This window comes from Tiliqua scincoides, chromosome 11 (genome assembly GCF_035046505.1).
Source record: "Tiliqua scincoides isolate rTilSci1 chromosome 11, rTilSci1.hap2, whole genome shotgun sequence".
Classification (NCBI taxonomy): Eukaryota; Metazoa; Chordata; class Lepidosauria; order Squamata; family Scincidae; genus Tiliqua; species Tiliqua scincoides.
The window spans coordinates 2,826,942-2,840,182 of NC_089831.1; the positions used below are offsets into that span (position 1 = coordinate 2,826,942).

At 46.4% G+C, this 13,241-nt stretch overlaps 1 protein-coding gene across 2 annotated transcripts in view; it reads left to right on the forward strand.

The window, feature by feature from the left end:
• ANTXR1 (ANTXR cell adhesion molecule 1) overlaps positions 1-13,241 on the forward strand; it is a 175,798-nt gene that overhangs the window by 56,486 nt on the left and 106,071 nt on the right. For both annotated transcript variants that reach the window (XM_066639503.1, XM_066639504.1), the window contains one exon: positions 9,508-9,606. In XM_066639503.1, coding sequence (XP_066495600.1) covers positions 9,508-9,606 — 99 coding nt within the window. The remainder of the gene's footprint in view (positions 1-9,507; positions 9,607-13,241) is intronic.

Genomic DNA, 13,241 nt, shown 5'->3' on the forward strand with positions numbered 1-13,241 from the left:
TTCACGGGCAACTGTCTAAAGTAATGAATTGTTGCTGACTGACAATTTGGGACAGACAATTTGTTACTACAGACAGTTGCATTAATACGGTTGCCCTACTATTTGTTACTACAGACAGTTCTGCCAGAGCTGCAGAAACCAGAAGACCTTTTCCAACTATTTTCAACTGTTGTGCTTCAAACTACCGCAGAACACCTATGGACCTTTCACCACACACCAATGTACTGTGGCACACTAGTTGAAAATCGCTGTACTAGACCATGTTTGCTGACATTTGAAAATTTCCATAGTTGTCGACTTAATGCCAATCCCACTTATGGGTCTGGCCCTGGTCAACTCTGCTCCTTGAAAGAGACTGAGAGTGAAGCATAGGCTTCCACGGTCTCTCCCTTGCTGAACAACCTAACTGGGAGAGATTTTGGTATCCTGCATGCATAAGGATCCTTGAGCAGGGTGAAGAGTGCAAACAAACTTTCCATTGTAATCCCCATTTTAGAAAACAAAGTGCCCCAGAGGTTTCACGACAATGAGATTCACATGTGCACTGTTCCAGATTGGCACTGCAGAGGTAGAGGGCAACACAAGTTCCTCAGCAGAGGAACTGTTACTGTTCCTTCTTCAGTTCCTATGACCTGGTGGAAGCTGGTAGTGCATGCAAATCAAATTAATAACAAGGGGGCACTCAGTGCTTCAGTACCCAATGTGAAAGAGGCATCTTCTTGCAGAGTAGCCATGTGACTTCCTTTAAACACAATACAGCTAATCTAAAATTATGGTTGGCTTCTCAATTAAAAATGTGCATATATACACTTTACAATATATTGTTGTTAACATTTGAGAATGAGAAGGGAAGGTTTCTGGCTTTGCTTTGAGTTATTTTCCTAGTGTAAATAGGTTAAAAGGTTACAACATTTAAGTTTAAAACATGATTAAAATAAATAAAATAACAGTCCAATCAAGTCCCCCCTAACCCACCGATGCCTGTTCTGCCCATTAGCTTCTCCTGAACCACTGCTGCTGTCACCTTACCTGGTCTGTTGGAGCATCTGGGAGCTGCTTTCACACACATGGTTATGTCAGCTATTTGTGCTGACGGCCCTGGAGCGCATGACAGTGGTGCAGCTTTTGCGCTGCCAGACTAGAACTTAGGGCAGCAGATTGTGAAGTTTGCTGCCGTAAGCCCAGGACAAGATTGGAGTACAAGTTATTCATCAAAACAATAATACCTTTCTGGTTTAAACACACAGCTGCTTTGTCATCACTGGCTTCATTTCACCATCCCAAACACTGTAGTTATCCATTTGTGCCTTGTACCATTTGTGATAATTATAAATTATCAATTTGGTGTAGTATTTTTAAAGAATTTTTTCCTGCTCTGTGCATTTCTGAACTGAAGGGTAGACCTTGTAAGGTTTAAGTGCTCTCAGTTAGGGGAGTTTGTTTTAGCAGGGATGAGGCACAATTGGTGGAGGACCGTTTCAGCAGTGCATGTTTCTATGGAAGCTTCTTGAGGAAGCCATGAAAGTTGGCTAGAGTACAGAATGTTAGCTGCACTTCTAAGTGTTGCCAGATCATGCCAGACTTTCCTGCAGCAGCAGAGTGCATTGCTCAGTAGCCACATGTGTCCAGATTGAGCAGACATCTTCAACAGATGATAGGGGATTAGGATTGTCGCAAATGTCTACAAACAAGTTAGTTGAGTCAGTGGAGTCATGTCCAGGTTGGGGATGTTGCTAAAGAGCTAGGTCAGAACCTCTGTTACACAGTCACAGTTTATAAATTCAATTGTGGGTCAGGAGGACAATCAAGGTGGCTCTTAGCCAATGTTTTCCAGGTGTTGGATTGAAGAGAGAGACTGTGGAGCATACAGTTCTTTGAGAAATTGATAGGAAATGGTTAATTTTTCTTGGTGGGTATCTGTGGAAGGGGTGAGGGAAGACACGGGAGCTGAACTGTTTTTGCTTCTTGGCCATTCTGAGAGTGGTTGAGATGTCCAAAGATATTTTCACACCCCTTTCCTCCTGCCAACCAATGGCAAGCTGATGAGGCAGTGGTTTGTCAGCAGCTGTGAAGATATGAGATGCTTAGGATTTCATCTGTGCGTTTGGCAAGAGGATCCTGTCCAGCCAAAGCAAACCAGGATGAGACAGAATAAGCCAGGATTTGGTGATCACCTGTAGTGCCCATCATGGCTTACCAAATAAATCACATTTAGAAGAAACCATGGCTTTAATGATGTCTGAACTAATCCTGTGTGGATATTGAACAGGACTTTTCTGCAGCCATATGAAGAGCTCCGGAATAACTGCCCTTGCTTTAACGTAGCTTCCTCTACCTCAGGCCAACTTGCAGCACAGGAGCAGGCAAGGGAAGTGTGGGGTACCCATTGACAAATGGGAGCCTGTGGAACCGGACAGGTCAAAAAGTCAGGCTGGTTCCCCTGCACAGGCTGTCCTATGCAGAACTTATGATGGACCTAAACATCCTGTCTTGCATCCCAATGATTTCATCCTTTCTTTTGGACTCGAGTGGTAGCACCTTGGCCAATGGTTGGCCACTCTTGCTGTGTGCAGTGCACATAAATAACCTTTGAATCAGTGGTTCCCAAACTGTGTGCCTCAGTGAACTCATGGGTGCTGCATGATTACCCTGAACGTTCTCCTTACCGGCTCTCCCAGGTGCCGCCATCTTGAATCAAGTGTTTCAAGATGGTGGCACAAGGTAGAGTTGGGCAATGGTGCCACCGTGACATGGCTCCATGACCACAACGCACAATGACTGCAGAAAGTTTGGGAACTGCTGCTTTAAAATTGGTCTCTGTTAACACTGGTCTCTACATTGGTCTCTGTTAAAAGGTGCAAGCTGGAGATAACTACCTAGCAAGGTGGCTGCGGCTTCCCCACAGCCTGTATTTATAGAATGGATGCTCAGGAATGTCTGTAACAGGACAAGTTTGATGGGTGAGGTGATGCTTGCTAGAAGCGTTAAAAGTTAACTCAGCCTATTGCCTGTTTCAGCCAGCCTGGTTTGCTTATGCTCTCCTGAGCATCCTGAAAAGTACTTGGTGTTTCTGGTATCAAATCACTGATATCATTTCTACATTAAAAAGAAATCTAATGTGACTGGGTCTTGGGGTCCCAAAAGCTTTCTTTCAGCTCATGTTTCAGGGATCCCGGTTTGCTTTTTTTAACACCTAACAACCCACTAGAGCAGGGATCTCCAAACCCCGGCCCGGGGGCCACATGTGGCCCACAGAGAGCCTCTATTCGGCCTGCGGCCAACCTCTGATCCCCTGAGAGCCTCTGGCCCAGTTGACCAAACAGAACCAGAGTTGTGCTTGTGTGTGCTTTATTTCCTTGGCTTTGTTGGTGCTTGGAGAAATTCTGGACATTTGAGCCCATTCATTAATTCATCTAAGTTCCATCTCTAATGTATTTATTTAAATTTTATATTTAATTTTTTTTCCGGCCCTCGACACCCTGCCAGATATTTGATGTGGCCCTTTGGCCAAAAAGTTTAGAGACCCCTGCGCTAGAGAGAGGAGACAAAAGTGTAGTTAAACTGCATACTCAAGAGAGTGATTCAGAGTTCACTGCCTCTGCCAGTCGCTTAAAATTTGCTTCAAATGCAAACTAGAGCAGGTTCACGTATTTAGATGAAATGTTTTTTAATTCTTCCTCTACTTCACAGCAATTTGTCTATTTATGCTGTCAGAAGGAAACAGCTCTCATTTTTTTTTAATCCAGCTAGTTATTGTGGTACATAAATCCTAAATTAAACCCTTGCTAGATTGGTTTTGGGTGTTGCATTGTATATCTGGGCTGTGGATCAGAATTGAAAGGTGGTTTTTTGGTCAATTATTTGTCATTTAATCGTTTAGATCTTTTTAGAAGCTTTGTTTCCAAAACCTCAGTTTTGGGTGCCTTTTTGAAGATTTAATGAGCAGCAATCCTAAGCATGTTTCTTAGCATAGAAGTCTCAGGCAGTCTCCAGTTCTGGCACTGACTGCAGCAAGAGTAGCTTAGCTTCAGGAAGACAACATGCACCTGCAGATCAGACTACGATCAACAGCAGGCTCTAGGGTTTATATAGGAGAGAGAATTGACTGCTCTAGATCATGTGACTTACTGGCTAGTGCAGTGGTTCCTAATCTGTGCACCTTGGCTCCTAAGGATGCTCAGATGGTCACTGTGGGATGTCTCCAGTAGCCTCTTCTTCCTGGCTGACCCACGTGCGATTTAAGACGGTGGTGTCCGGGAGAGCCAAGAAGAAGCCCCCACAAAAGAAGGGTGGTAAGTTTGGGAACTGCAGGGTTAGCATCTTGAAAAGCCTGCAGTCTCTCTTCCTCCCCCCCCCCCCATCAAGTGACCGAGGTGTGATCCCATCAATCTACAAAATTTTCAGTCTGCGGTAACTCCTGAAGATGGAACACCTTCCACCTTTCTGCTCCACTGCATGTTTCACAGAATGAGCTCACCAGCCTGAGGGGATGGATTTGCCTGGATGGTCTGCAGCTGATCCTGCTGGGACAAAAGAAATTGAGGCCTGGAGCACAGCCCAGATTCCTGAGTCAGTGTGTATTCTTTGCACAGCTAGAGTGCAGAAGCCCAGCCGCCCGCTCCCCGGCATGTATTAAGAGAGGCAGTGAGTGGGCGACATTAAGGACTGGGGAAATGGCTGATTCAGCAGAAACTGGGGGTCACTTTTGCTGTAAAGAAGTTTTGAAGTGAGAACTGTATACTCTCCTGATAGACTGCAACCCCCCCATGTCTCTAGTTAATACAAAAGATGAACGCACACAGCCTGTAGACAAAAGCTGACAACTGCAAAGTTTCCTAGAAGGCTTTTCATGGGTGCATTTAACTTTGCATTCTTGGCCATTTTTCCTTTTGGCTCAAGGCAAACATCCCAGTTCCACAGGTTCATATAGCTGCAGCTGTTAAGAACATAAGAAAGCAGCTCTCATCTAGTCCAGCTTCCTGTATCTCACAGTGGCCCATCAAATGCCCCAGGGAGCACACAAGACAACAAAGAGAGCTGCATCCTGGTGCCCTCCTTGCATCTGGCATTCTGATATAGCCCATTTCTAAAATCAGGAGGTTGCACATACTCATCATGGCTTGTAACCCATGATGGACTTTTCCTCCAGAAATTTGTCCAATCCCCTTTTAAAGGCATCTAGGCCAGATGCCATCACCACATCCTGTGGCAAGGAGTTCCACAGAGTGTGGTGTGTGCAGAATGGCTCACCATAATATGGCTCACAACCATATTAGATGTGGTTATACCGTATGAAAGACACAGCCACTCTTTGGTTCAGCCTCCTTCGATGTTCAGGAAATTTCAAGGATGGCTTTTTTCTGTGGAGGAGAGAGTACTAAGAATTAGGGTGATTTTTTTTTAAAAAGTAATATCTATTTTGTAGCATTTATAGAAGTTGAACATGGCAAACAGGGAGGCACCCAAACAGTTGGTCTTGTTGTGCTCCTCCTTAAAGCAGCCTGTGTTCCTTCAGAAGGCAAACAGCATGCTTTTAAAGCAGTGGTTCCCAACCCATAGTCCACAAGAAGTGATTTACAAGGTCTCTGGAAAAAAAAAATTACCTCTGATCACTTCCAGCATCTCGCGGACTGAGTGCACCAGAGAGGGCAGAGAACAGGCCACCCACAGCTGCATCCAGCACTTCCAGAGTCTCACCAAGCCCTCCCCCACAGACTATCAAATTCAGTTGTATTTTTGTGTGTGGATGTGGTCCACAATTTTTGCCTCCGTCGTCTGCAGGCTCCTAAAAGTTGGGAACCACTGCTGTCGAACATACCGTCCCGCATGGCTGGCCCTGCTGATGCCTGAGGCTGCTACCCCAAACTACCCCTCCCTTACCTGGTGCCCACCTCCCCACCTCCTCCCCATCTACCTCCCCACCTCCTCCTCTGTGTGATTGAAAAGGGAATGAAGGGGAATGAGGTGGAAGAGGAAGTGTGGGGGCAAGGAGAGTAGTGGGCTGAAGCTTCTCTGAGAGTCCTCTCCTCTCCTGAATGTCTCTGCTTCATCCTCCTCTTCCTTTCTGAATGCAGGGAAGGGAAGCAGCAGAGGTGGGTAGACAAAAGGCAGACGATAGGCAATCCCCTGCCAAGCTATAGTGTCTGAGGCAAATAGCTCAGTTGGCCTCGTGGATGTGCCGGCTCTATCTCCTCCTTGCCAGCCAGTTGTAAAAAAATCTCAAGTTCTGTCTCCTTTGCTGACCGTGGCTAAGCTGCTGCTCTGAGTACCTTGGTGAAAGGATAGGAAAATTTAATAAATTTGCATCTTGCTAATTATGCAAATGATACACTGAAACATCTGCAAGAGGGATCTGAAGGCCTTAGGGATGGACCTCAACAAGTGGGAAACCCTGGCCTCTGAGCGGCCCGCTTGGAGGCAGGCTGTGCAGTATGGCCTTTCCCAGTTTGAAGAGACACTTTGCCAACAGTCTGAGGCTAAGAGGCAAAGAAGGAAGGCCCATAGCCAGGGAGACAGACCAGGGACAGACTGCACTTGCTCCCGGTGTGGAAGGGATTGTCACTCCCGGATTGGCCTTTTCAGCCACACTAGACGCTGTGCCAGAACCACCTTTCAGAGCGCGATACCATAGTCTTTCGAGACTGAAGGTTGCCAATATATATACACTGAAACAGATATGAATGATGACATTCTAATTTGCAAGCTTTCAAAGTGTATCTGGACCAGTGGGCAAGCATTTCTCTTAGGCAAAAATACCCTCCATAATCTTGGATTCTTGACCTGGGACAAAAATTCAGATTTAAATGGGGAGGGGAATCATGTTAGGAGTTTGGATATTAAATTTGACTGCAAAGTGTAATGTCTCAATTTTCACATCCAAATTCCAAAACTGTAGATTTTGCAGGAGAATATTAGCAGCTAAGACAAAGATTTTGCTGCTGTTTAGTATTTGGCTTGGCGGGAATGCTGAGGAAAACACGCAAAGTTGAACTTGAAGTATCAGTGAGAGGTCTGGAATAGCCATTAATGAAGCTGTTTGGTTTCTGTTGGTCATTAAGGGTGCTTCTTTCTAAATTTGCAGTAATGTAAAGGTGCTTTTTGAATTGGGCATTTTTAACTGGTATCTTCCTATACTTTGAACAAAACACATTATTTAAGGACTATAAACACTAATGTTGGAGATGTAAGTTTCCTTTTGTGGTCTTTAACCACACTGTTGTTGAAATCACAGCACAATCCTATTCATGCCTACTCAGAAGTAAGTCCCAATGTATTCAATGAGGCTTACTGCCATGAAAGTGTGGATAGGATTGCAGCCTAAGTGCCGGGCAGCCCAATCCTGAGCTCCCATGGTACGTGGCTGCTGTGGCACCGAAAGCAGCTGCCACCGCATCCAGCATGCCCACAGCAGCTGTGGGGAGCACAAAAGTCCCCTTCTCCCAGGTAAGGGAAGTAGCCCCTCGAGGGAAGGGCATTCGTGTAGGGCGCTGAACCCCACATGAATGCTCTGGATCTGGTGGAGCAGAGCTCCACTGAACCCGCCTCCTTCCCTCCCAGCTCCCTCCCCCCACCCTGCCTTCACCTCCCGGGAACACCTCCCCCCTGCCCCCGCTTACCTTACTGCAGCTCGGCAGTCTGTGTGATCACCAAGCAGCGGAAGCCAGGTGCCAGCACTGGGCTAGCATGGCCACTCACCTGGCAGTAAGACGGCGCATCAAGCCCAGGATTGGGCTCTTAAAGTGCAAGAATATTGAGCCAATATTTTATAGGAAATCATACCAATGACCTCTTATGCATCACCTCTATCTCTTTTTGTTAGGATTATAGATAAAAGAGTTCTTATAGATAAAAGATAAAAGAGGATTATAGATAAAAGGACATTGTTCTTCAGCATTTGACTTGCTGACCTCCTAAAATGGTCATTACAAAGAACTGGTGCAGAATAACAATACTGGCTGTGGAAGATGTAAGGGATGCCAAATGTCACAGCTTACTGAATCTGTGAGATTGAGGGCCAAACTAGACGTGGCATTAATTGCATCAACTTCTTTTACTTGTGTAAAGGAAATGACAATGACTTAAAGTTAATACTTGTACTGTACTGTGTTTTCTTCGTGCACAAAGTGCTTTATGTGTATTATTTAGATGTTGTCAAATATAACCATGTGATGTGTATATATATATGAAGCCTCATAAACTGAACTGGGACCATGGTGTGGGGGAAGCAGGGTTATCTGCAGGGTTATCTGCAGTGTCCCTCTGCAGTGTCCCAAGCTAATTCCCACATATGCCCCACTGACTCCAGTTAACACTTTTTTTTGCTTATGTAGATAGGATGTGTGGAATGAGGGATGTCAGAACAGTGAGAGAGGTTTAGACCGCCCTACAATGCACTCTTTACCCACCCACATGCTGTTATTTCTTTATTGCTTTATTCGTTTCTCTTGAATAAAGCACACGCATCTTGTCTGCTTTGGTGCTGAGACCACATGAGAAGTGGGAAGGTGAAGGAGAGGCAAAATGACCATTGCACCCATTTTATGAATGGGGGGGGACTATGGTAAAAGCCTGTTCAGGTTGAGGCTGCCAGGATTGCCCATGCTTCCATGAGCTGAACGTCACTCCCTAGGCCCCAGTCTTGGAGGCAAGGGGGTTATGCCCACCCTGGTGCTGCCTGCTGTGTTCTTCAGCTGATCTGTGGGCAACTTCTTTCTCAAGCTCTCTTTTCTGGCCTTCAAATAAGGCACGGTATGCCATGCATGTGGTCTGAAGTGCAGGTCATGCAAGAGCAGCTGTGGCATTGCAGTCCCCCTTTGCAACCCAGCAGCCCTGCTCTTCTTTGTTTCTCCCTTGTGTGATGGCTGGTTGGGAGTGTGCTGTGGCCGTGCTGGACAGGGCCTCCGAGACGAATTTTATCAGAGAGGTACCTACCCAAAGGGGGAGGGGCGAAATGGAGCAGGGGGAGGGTGGTGATGGGGGCAGGTAGAATAGAGGCAGGGAGGGGGCAAAACATGGCAGAGAGAGGGTGATGACAGCCAGAAAAGACTCGGAATGTGAAGCCCAGGTCTGCCCACCTGGCAGACCTAGCTTCCACCTTTTGCTATCCATGAGGCCAGCTGAGATTTCAGGACATTTCTGGCTCCCCTTCTTTGGCCCCCCGCCCAGGCATGATGTATCCCTTGCATTTCTCCTCTCAGAGGCCGTGTTGCTGGAGTTAGTGCCTGCCTAAAAGGGTTGTTGGAGTGAGCAGGTGGTCGGGAAGTTGCTGGGCCCAGTTGGTAGGAGGAGCATTTGTTCCTGCTCGTTGAACCTGGATATATTTTTTAGTGAATTCAGTTCTGTCATGTTAGGTTAAATCCCATTTTTTCCTCTGAATTTTGAGTTGAAATGCACATCTTGTATTGCTGTTTTTTATTTTCAATTGTACAGGTGCAAGAGTAGGTATTGATTAAAACTGTGCCGTCATTGGACAGGGTGGGAATAACCAGCCACAATCCTTCCTTTCAGAGTCATTCCAAGTTGTGGTGACAGGAAACGGATTCCGGCACGCTCGTAACGTTGACCGAGTGCTCTGCAGTTTCCGGATCAACGAGACCGTCATTCTCAGTAAGTGGTCTGCTGTCATTCCTGCACACTTGCATGGATTACTGTGCTTGTCTGTGAACTGTCCACTTCTGTGGAGGCTGCAGCTTTGCTTATGGAAGTCCTTGCAAAAAAACAAAAATGAAACAAGAGCTTTGGTCAGCTGTTGTCAAGAAGGTGGATGTGGGCGGTCACCTGGGGGGTGAGCAAGGTGGATCTCAGGTGAATGACACTGTAGAGCAGGGTTGGCAACCTTTTTGGATAAGGGGGCTGGATGTTCCACGACGATGTCAGCATGTCATCACCGAACTTCCAGGTTGCCAAGCACCTGGAAATGGCAGCACGCAGCTCGGCTTGGAAGCCTCCTGCGCCAGACAGGGCCTAGCAGAGCCTCCTGCCCAGGTTCATGGAGTCTCGGTGCAGCTGTTTGCAAGCCAAGCTCTTTGCAGGCTGGATGACCTTGAGTGGCAGGCTGGATCCGGCCAATGGGCCAATGGGGACTGCCAACCCCTGCAGTAGATGCTGCACTGAGGGAAATTGAGGCAGGGTGGACAGGGGAATGTCGTGATTATTTCATTTCCATTGTAAGAGAGCAGCCATTCTCACCTTTTTTGGCTACAGCCCCTTAGGAGCTCTTCTCAGGTTCCAGGACTCCTTTGTCAGACAAGGTTACAACATGAACAGATAAATATAAAATCCCTTCTCACAGTTTTCAGTCTGTGGCCCCCTTCAAATGTGCCAGGGCTCCCCAGGGGACGATATGGCTGCTGTTGAGAATGGTTGTCTTAGAGAATATAGAAGCTGTGCCCCAAAAATGTTGCTGGTCTTTGGTCTAAGAGTAAAGATGTAAATTTGCCTCCTTACAAATGCTTGAGTTTTCCATTGGCCAAGAATGTCCTGAAAAATCTTTGCCAATTGTGTCAGACTGGAATGTGGTGCCTTTCAGATGCAACCAGTCAAGTGCGTCTGTTTAAGACTTAACTAGGTAGAAGTGCAGGGTTCCAAAGGGCTCTTTTGACACTTGAAATGGCATCAGTGGGATTAGGGAACTCTCAGCTGCCCAGAGCAATGTATGTCTACATGCAAAAGCAATAGGTTGAGTAAGAAGTACATCTGCGAGAGCAAACCCTAATTAAGGAGTGGGTGAACCAGGTGCAGACAGTATGGTCTGACTTTGCAAAATTCCCTTGAGGATGCTGCATTCCTCTGTAATAGCAGGATGTCTGGGTGTGAAGGGGAGATAGTCTAAACTTACAGAAAGCACAAAGCAGCGGTTCCTGATATATGCTGAGCTGCCCACAGTTTTCCTGTCCTTTTAAAACTTTGCCCCTTGTTGCCCTGCATACTTGAAGTCCTTCTTGCTCTTCCTTCAAATTCCTCCATGAACCTTTGGTATAATCCCTTCCTCCTCATCCTCCACAGACACAAATCCTAATTACCTGTAGCATAATCACTCACGGACATCCCTTGTTACTTTCCCTTCCCACTGTTCTCCTCTACCCCCTTGTTTAAACTTTGGTAGTAGCCTCTTCCATGCCAGAAGCTGCCTTTCATATACAACTCTGTAAATCAGAGTAGCTAACTGGTACCAACAACTCAGAGTACACTGATTTATGTTTATAGTAATAGTGCAGTAGAAGCAGCAAAAGCTATCAGGGCATGTGGCATTTTCCTGTAGAACAGAATCTGGACAAGCCTGGGTAAAGTAGGTATGGAGGATAGGCTGTTACCCATGCAGCAAATCCCCCCTCTCCACGTCGCTGAAATGGTCCAATGGAAAGGCAGAGGCCAATACGGTTGGTTCCAGCGGCATCGCAGGAGTTGCCAGAACATGACTGTGTTCAGCCATGAACTGCCTCAGGGACTCCGGCTCCGGATTTTGCCTCGAGGTTGACTCCTGAAGCCTTTCCCATAACTGGATGTAGCCACAAGGCAGTGGAGGTTTGGGATCAGAGTTTTCCTTCTCTCAGATGAGCTGCCTTCCCAGGCTAGAGTCCCATCTACCCGGTGGCTGTTTAGTCACCTCTTACGACAAGTACAGCCAAATTGAGGGCCTGTTCTTATCCCCCAGCCCCCAGAGGAGATAACCTTGGCAATAACCTTTGATAGAATAGAGATACTTCAACACAGTTCGTTTCATTACATTCTTCATGAAATTATGCATCAAATGATACAATGGCATTATTCAAAAATACCAAGGTTTTACTATTTTGGCCAGTAGTGGTGTCACATACACTCCCGTGTGTGTCACCCGGTGCGTTCTACACCCTTGCACTCGCTAGCAACACCACTGCATGCTATCCAGATGGCTTGTGTCCAAAATTTGGAGTGTGGGAGGGGGGAGGAACTGTTCCCACCTGATGCTGTTGTACCCAAGCTGTTTCTGCTGTCCATCTCATATGGGTGAACCAAGAACAGGGATGAATGCATTCGAAGTGCAGATGGTTACCTTTGAGTCCTAAATGTCCTGGGGCATAGGTACTGCCTCCTTCTCTAGTGTCTCTCTGAACTGCTCTTCAGTACTGTGTTCCCCTGCCAGCTGAAATGTGCCAGGTATCCTAGCCAGACACGGCCTTTTCAGTTGTGGCACCTACCCTCCATAATGCTCTGTCTAGAGAAGTCTACCTGGCCCCTCTCTTGTTTATTTTTCATTACCTGGTAAAACCTTGCCTTTTTATCTTGACTTTTGCTGGTAGCTGATGGTTGTTTTGTGGCATTCCTGTTTTCTTTACTACCTTTTTATTGCCTAAGTTATTTTGCAGTTATATTGGCAGTGTGTTTTAGTGTCTTGCCATTTTCTTGTTCTTATTTTGTTGTTCTTATTTATTGTTTTTATGTTTGTTCATTGTTGGCCACCTTGCTCTTTAGGAGAAAAGTGGAGTACAAATAAATACAGTACATAATATTTTCTCCCCTATTGCCAAAGACTTGTGCACATTAGGTCTGAGTAACATTCCTTCCCATTTGCAGGTGGGTCAAACTTGGTCAAACTTGCTTGTCCCCACTTACTTGTGGTGGTTCTCTCTGCCATCTCCCTGCAGCAGCCATTTTTTCTACCCAGACGTCCCCTCGGAACAATGCTATGCCATGAGGGCAACATGCAAGGCTACAGGAATGCCAATTAAGCAGAAAGCTGGGAGTGTTTTTGATTGCACTTCAGCAAGGATATACTGATCTGCTGTTCTCAGGCCTGTGGCTGGCCAGGTAGGCTTTCTCACAGCAAAATACAAGAAGCACTGGGTGCACCTTCCTCTCTTCTAGGCTTGCAATATCAAGGCACAAGCTCCTTTCCTTCATGACTATCTGACTTAAGAACATAAGAACAGCCCCACTGGATCAGGCCATAGGCCCATCTAGTCCAGCTTCCTGTATCTCACAGCGGCCCACCAAATGCCCCAGGGAGCACACCAGATAACAAGAGACCTCATCCTGGTGCCCTCCCCTACATCTGGCATTCTGACTTAACCCATTCCTAAAATCAGGAGGTTGCGCATACACATCATGGCTTGTACCCCATAATGGATTTTTCTTCCAGAAACTCGTCCAATCCCCTTTTAAAGGCGTCTAGGCTAGACGCCAGCACCACATCCTGTGGCAAGGAGTTCCACAGACCGACCACGCGCTGAGTAAAGAAATATTTTCTTTTGTCTGTCCTAACC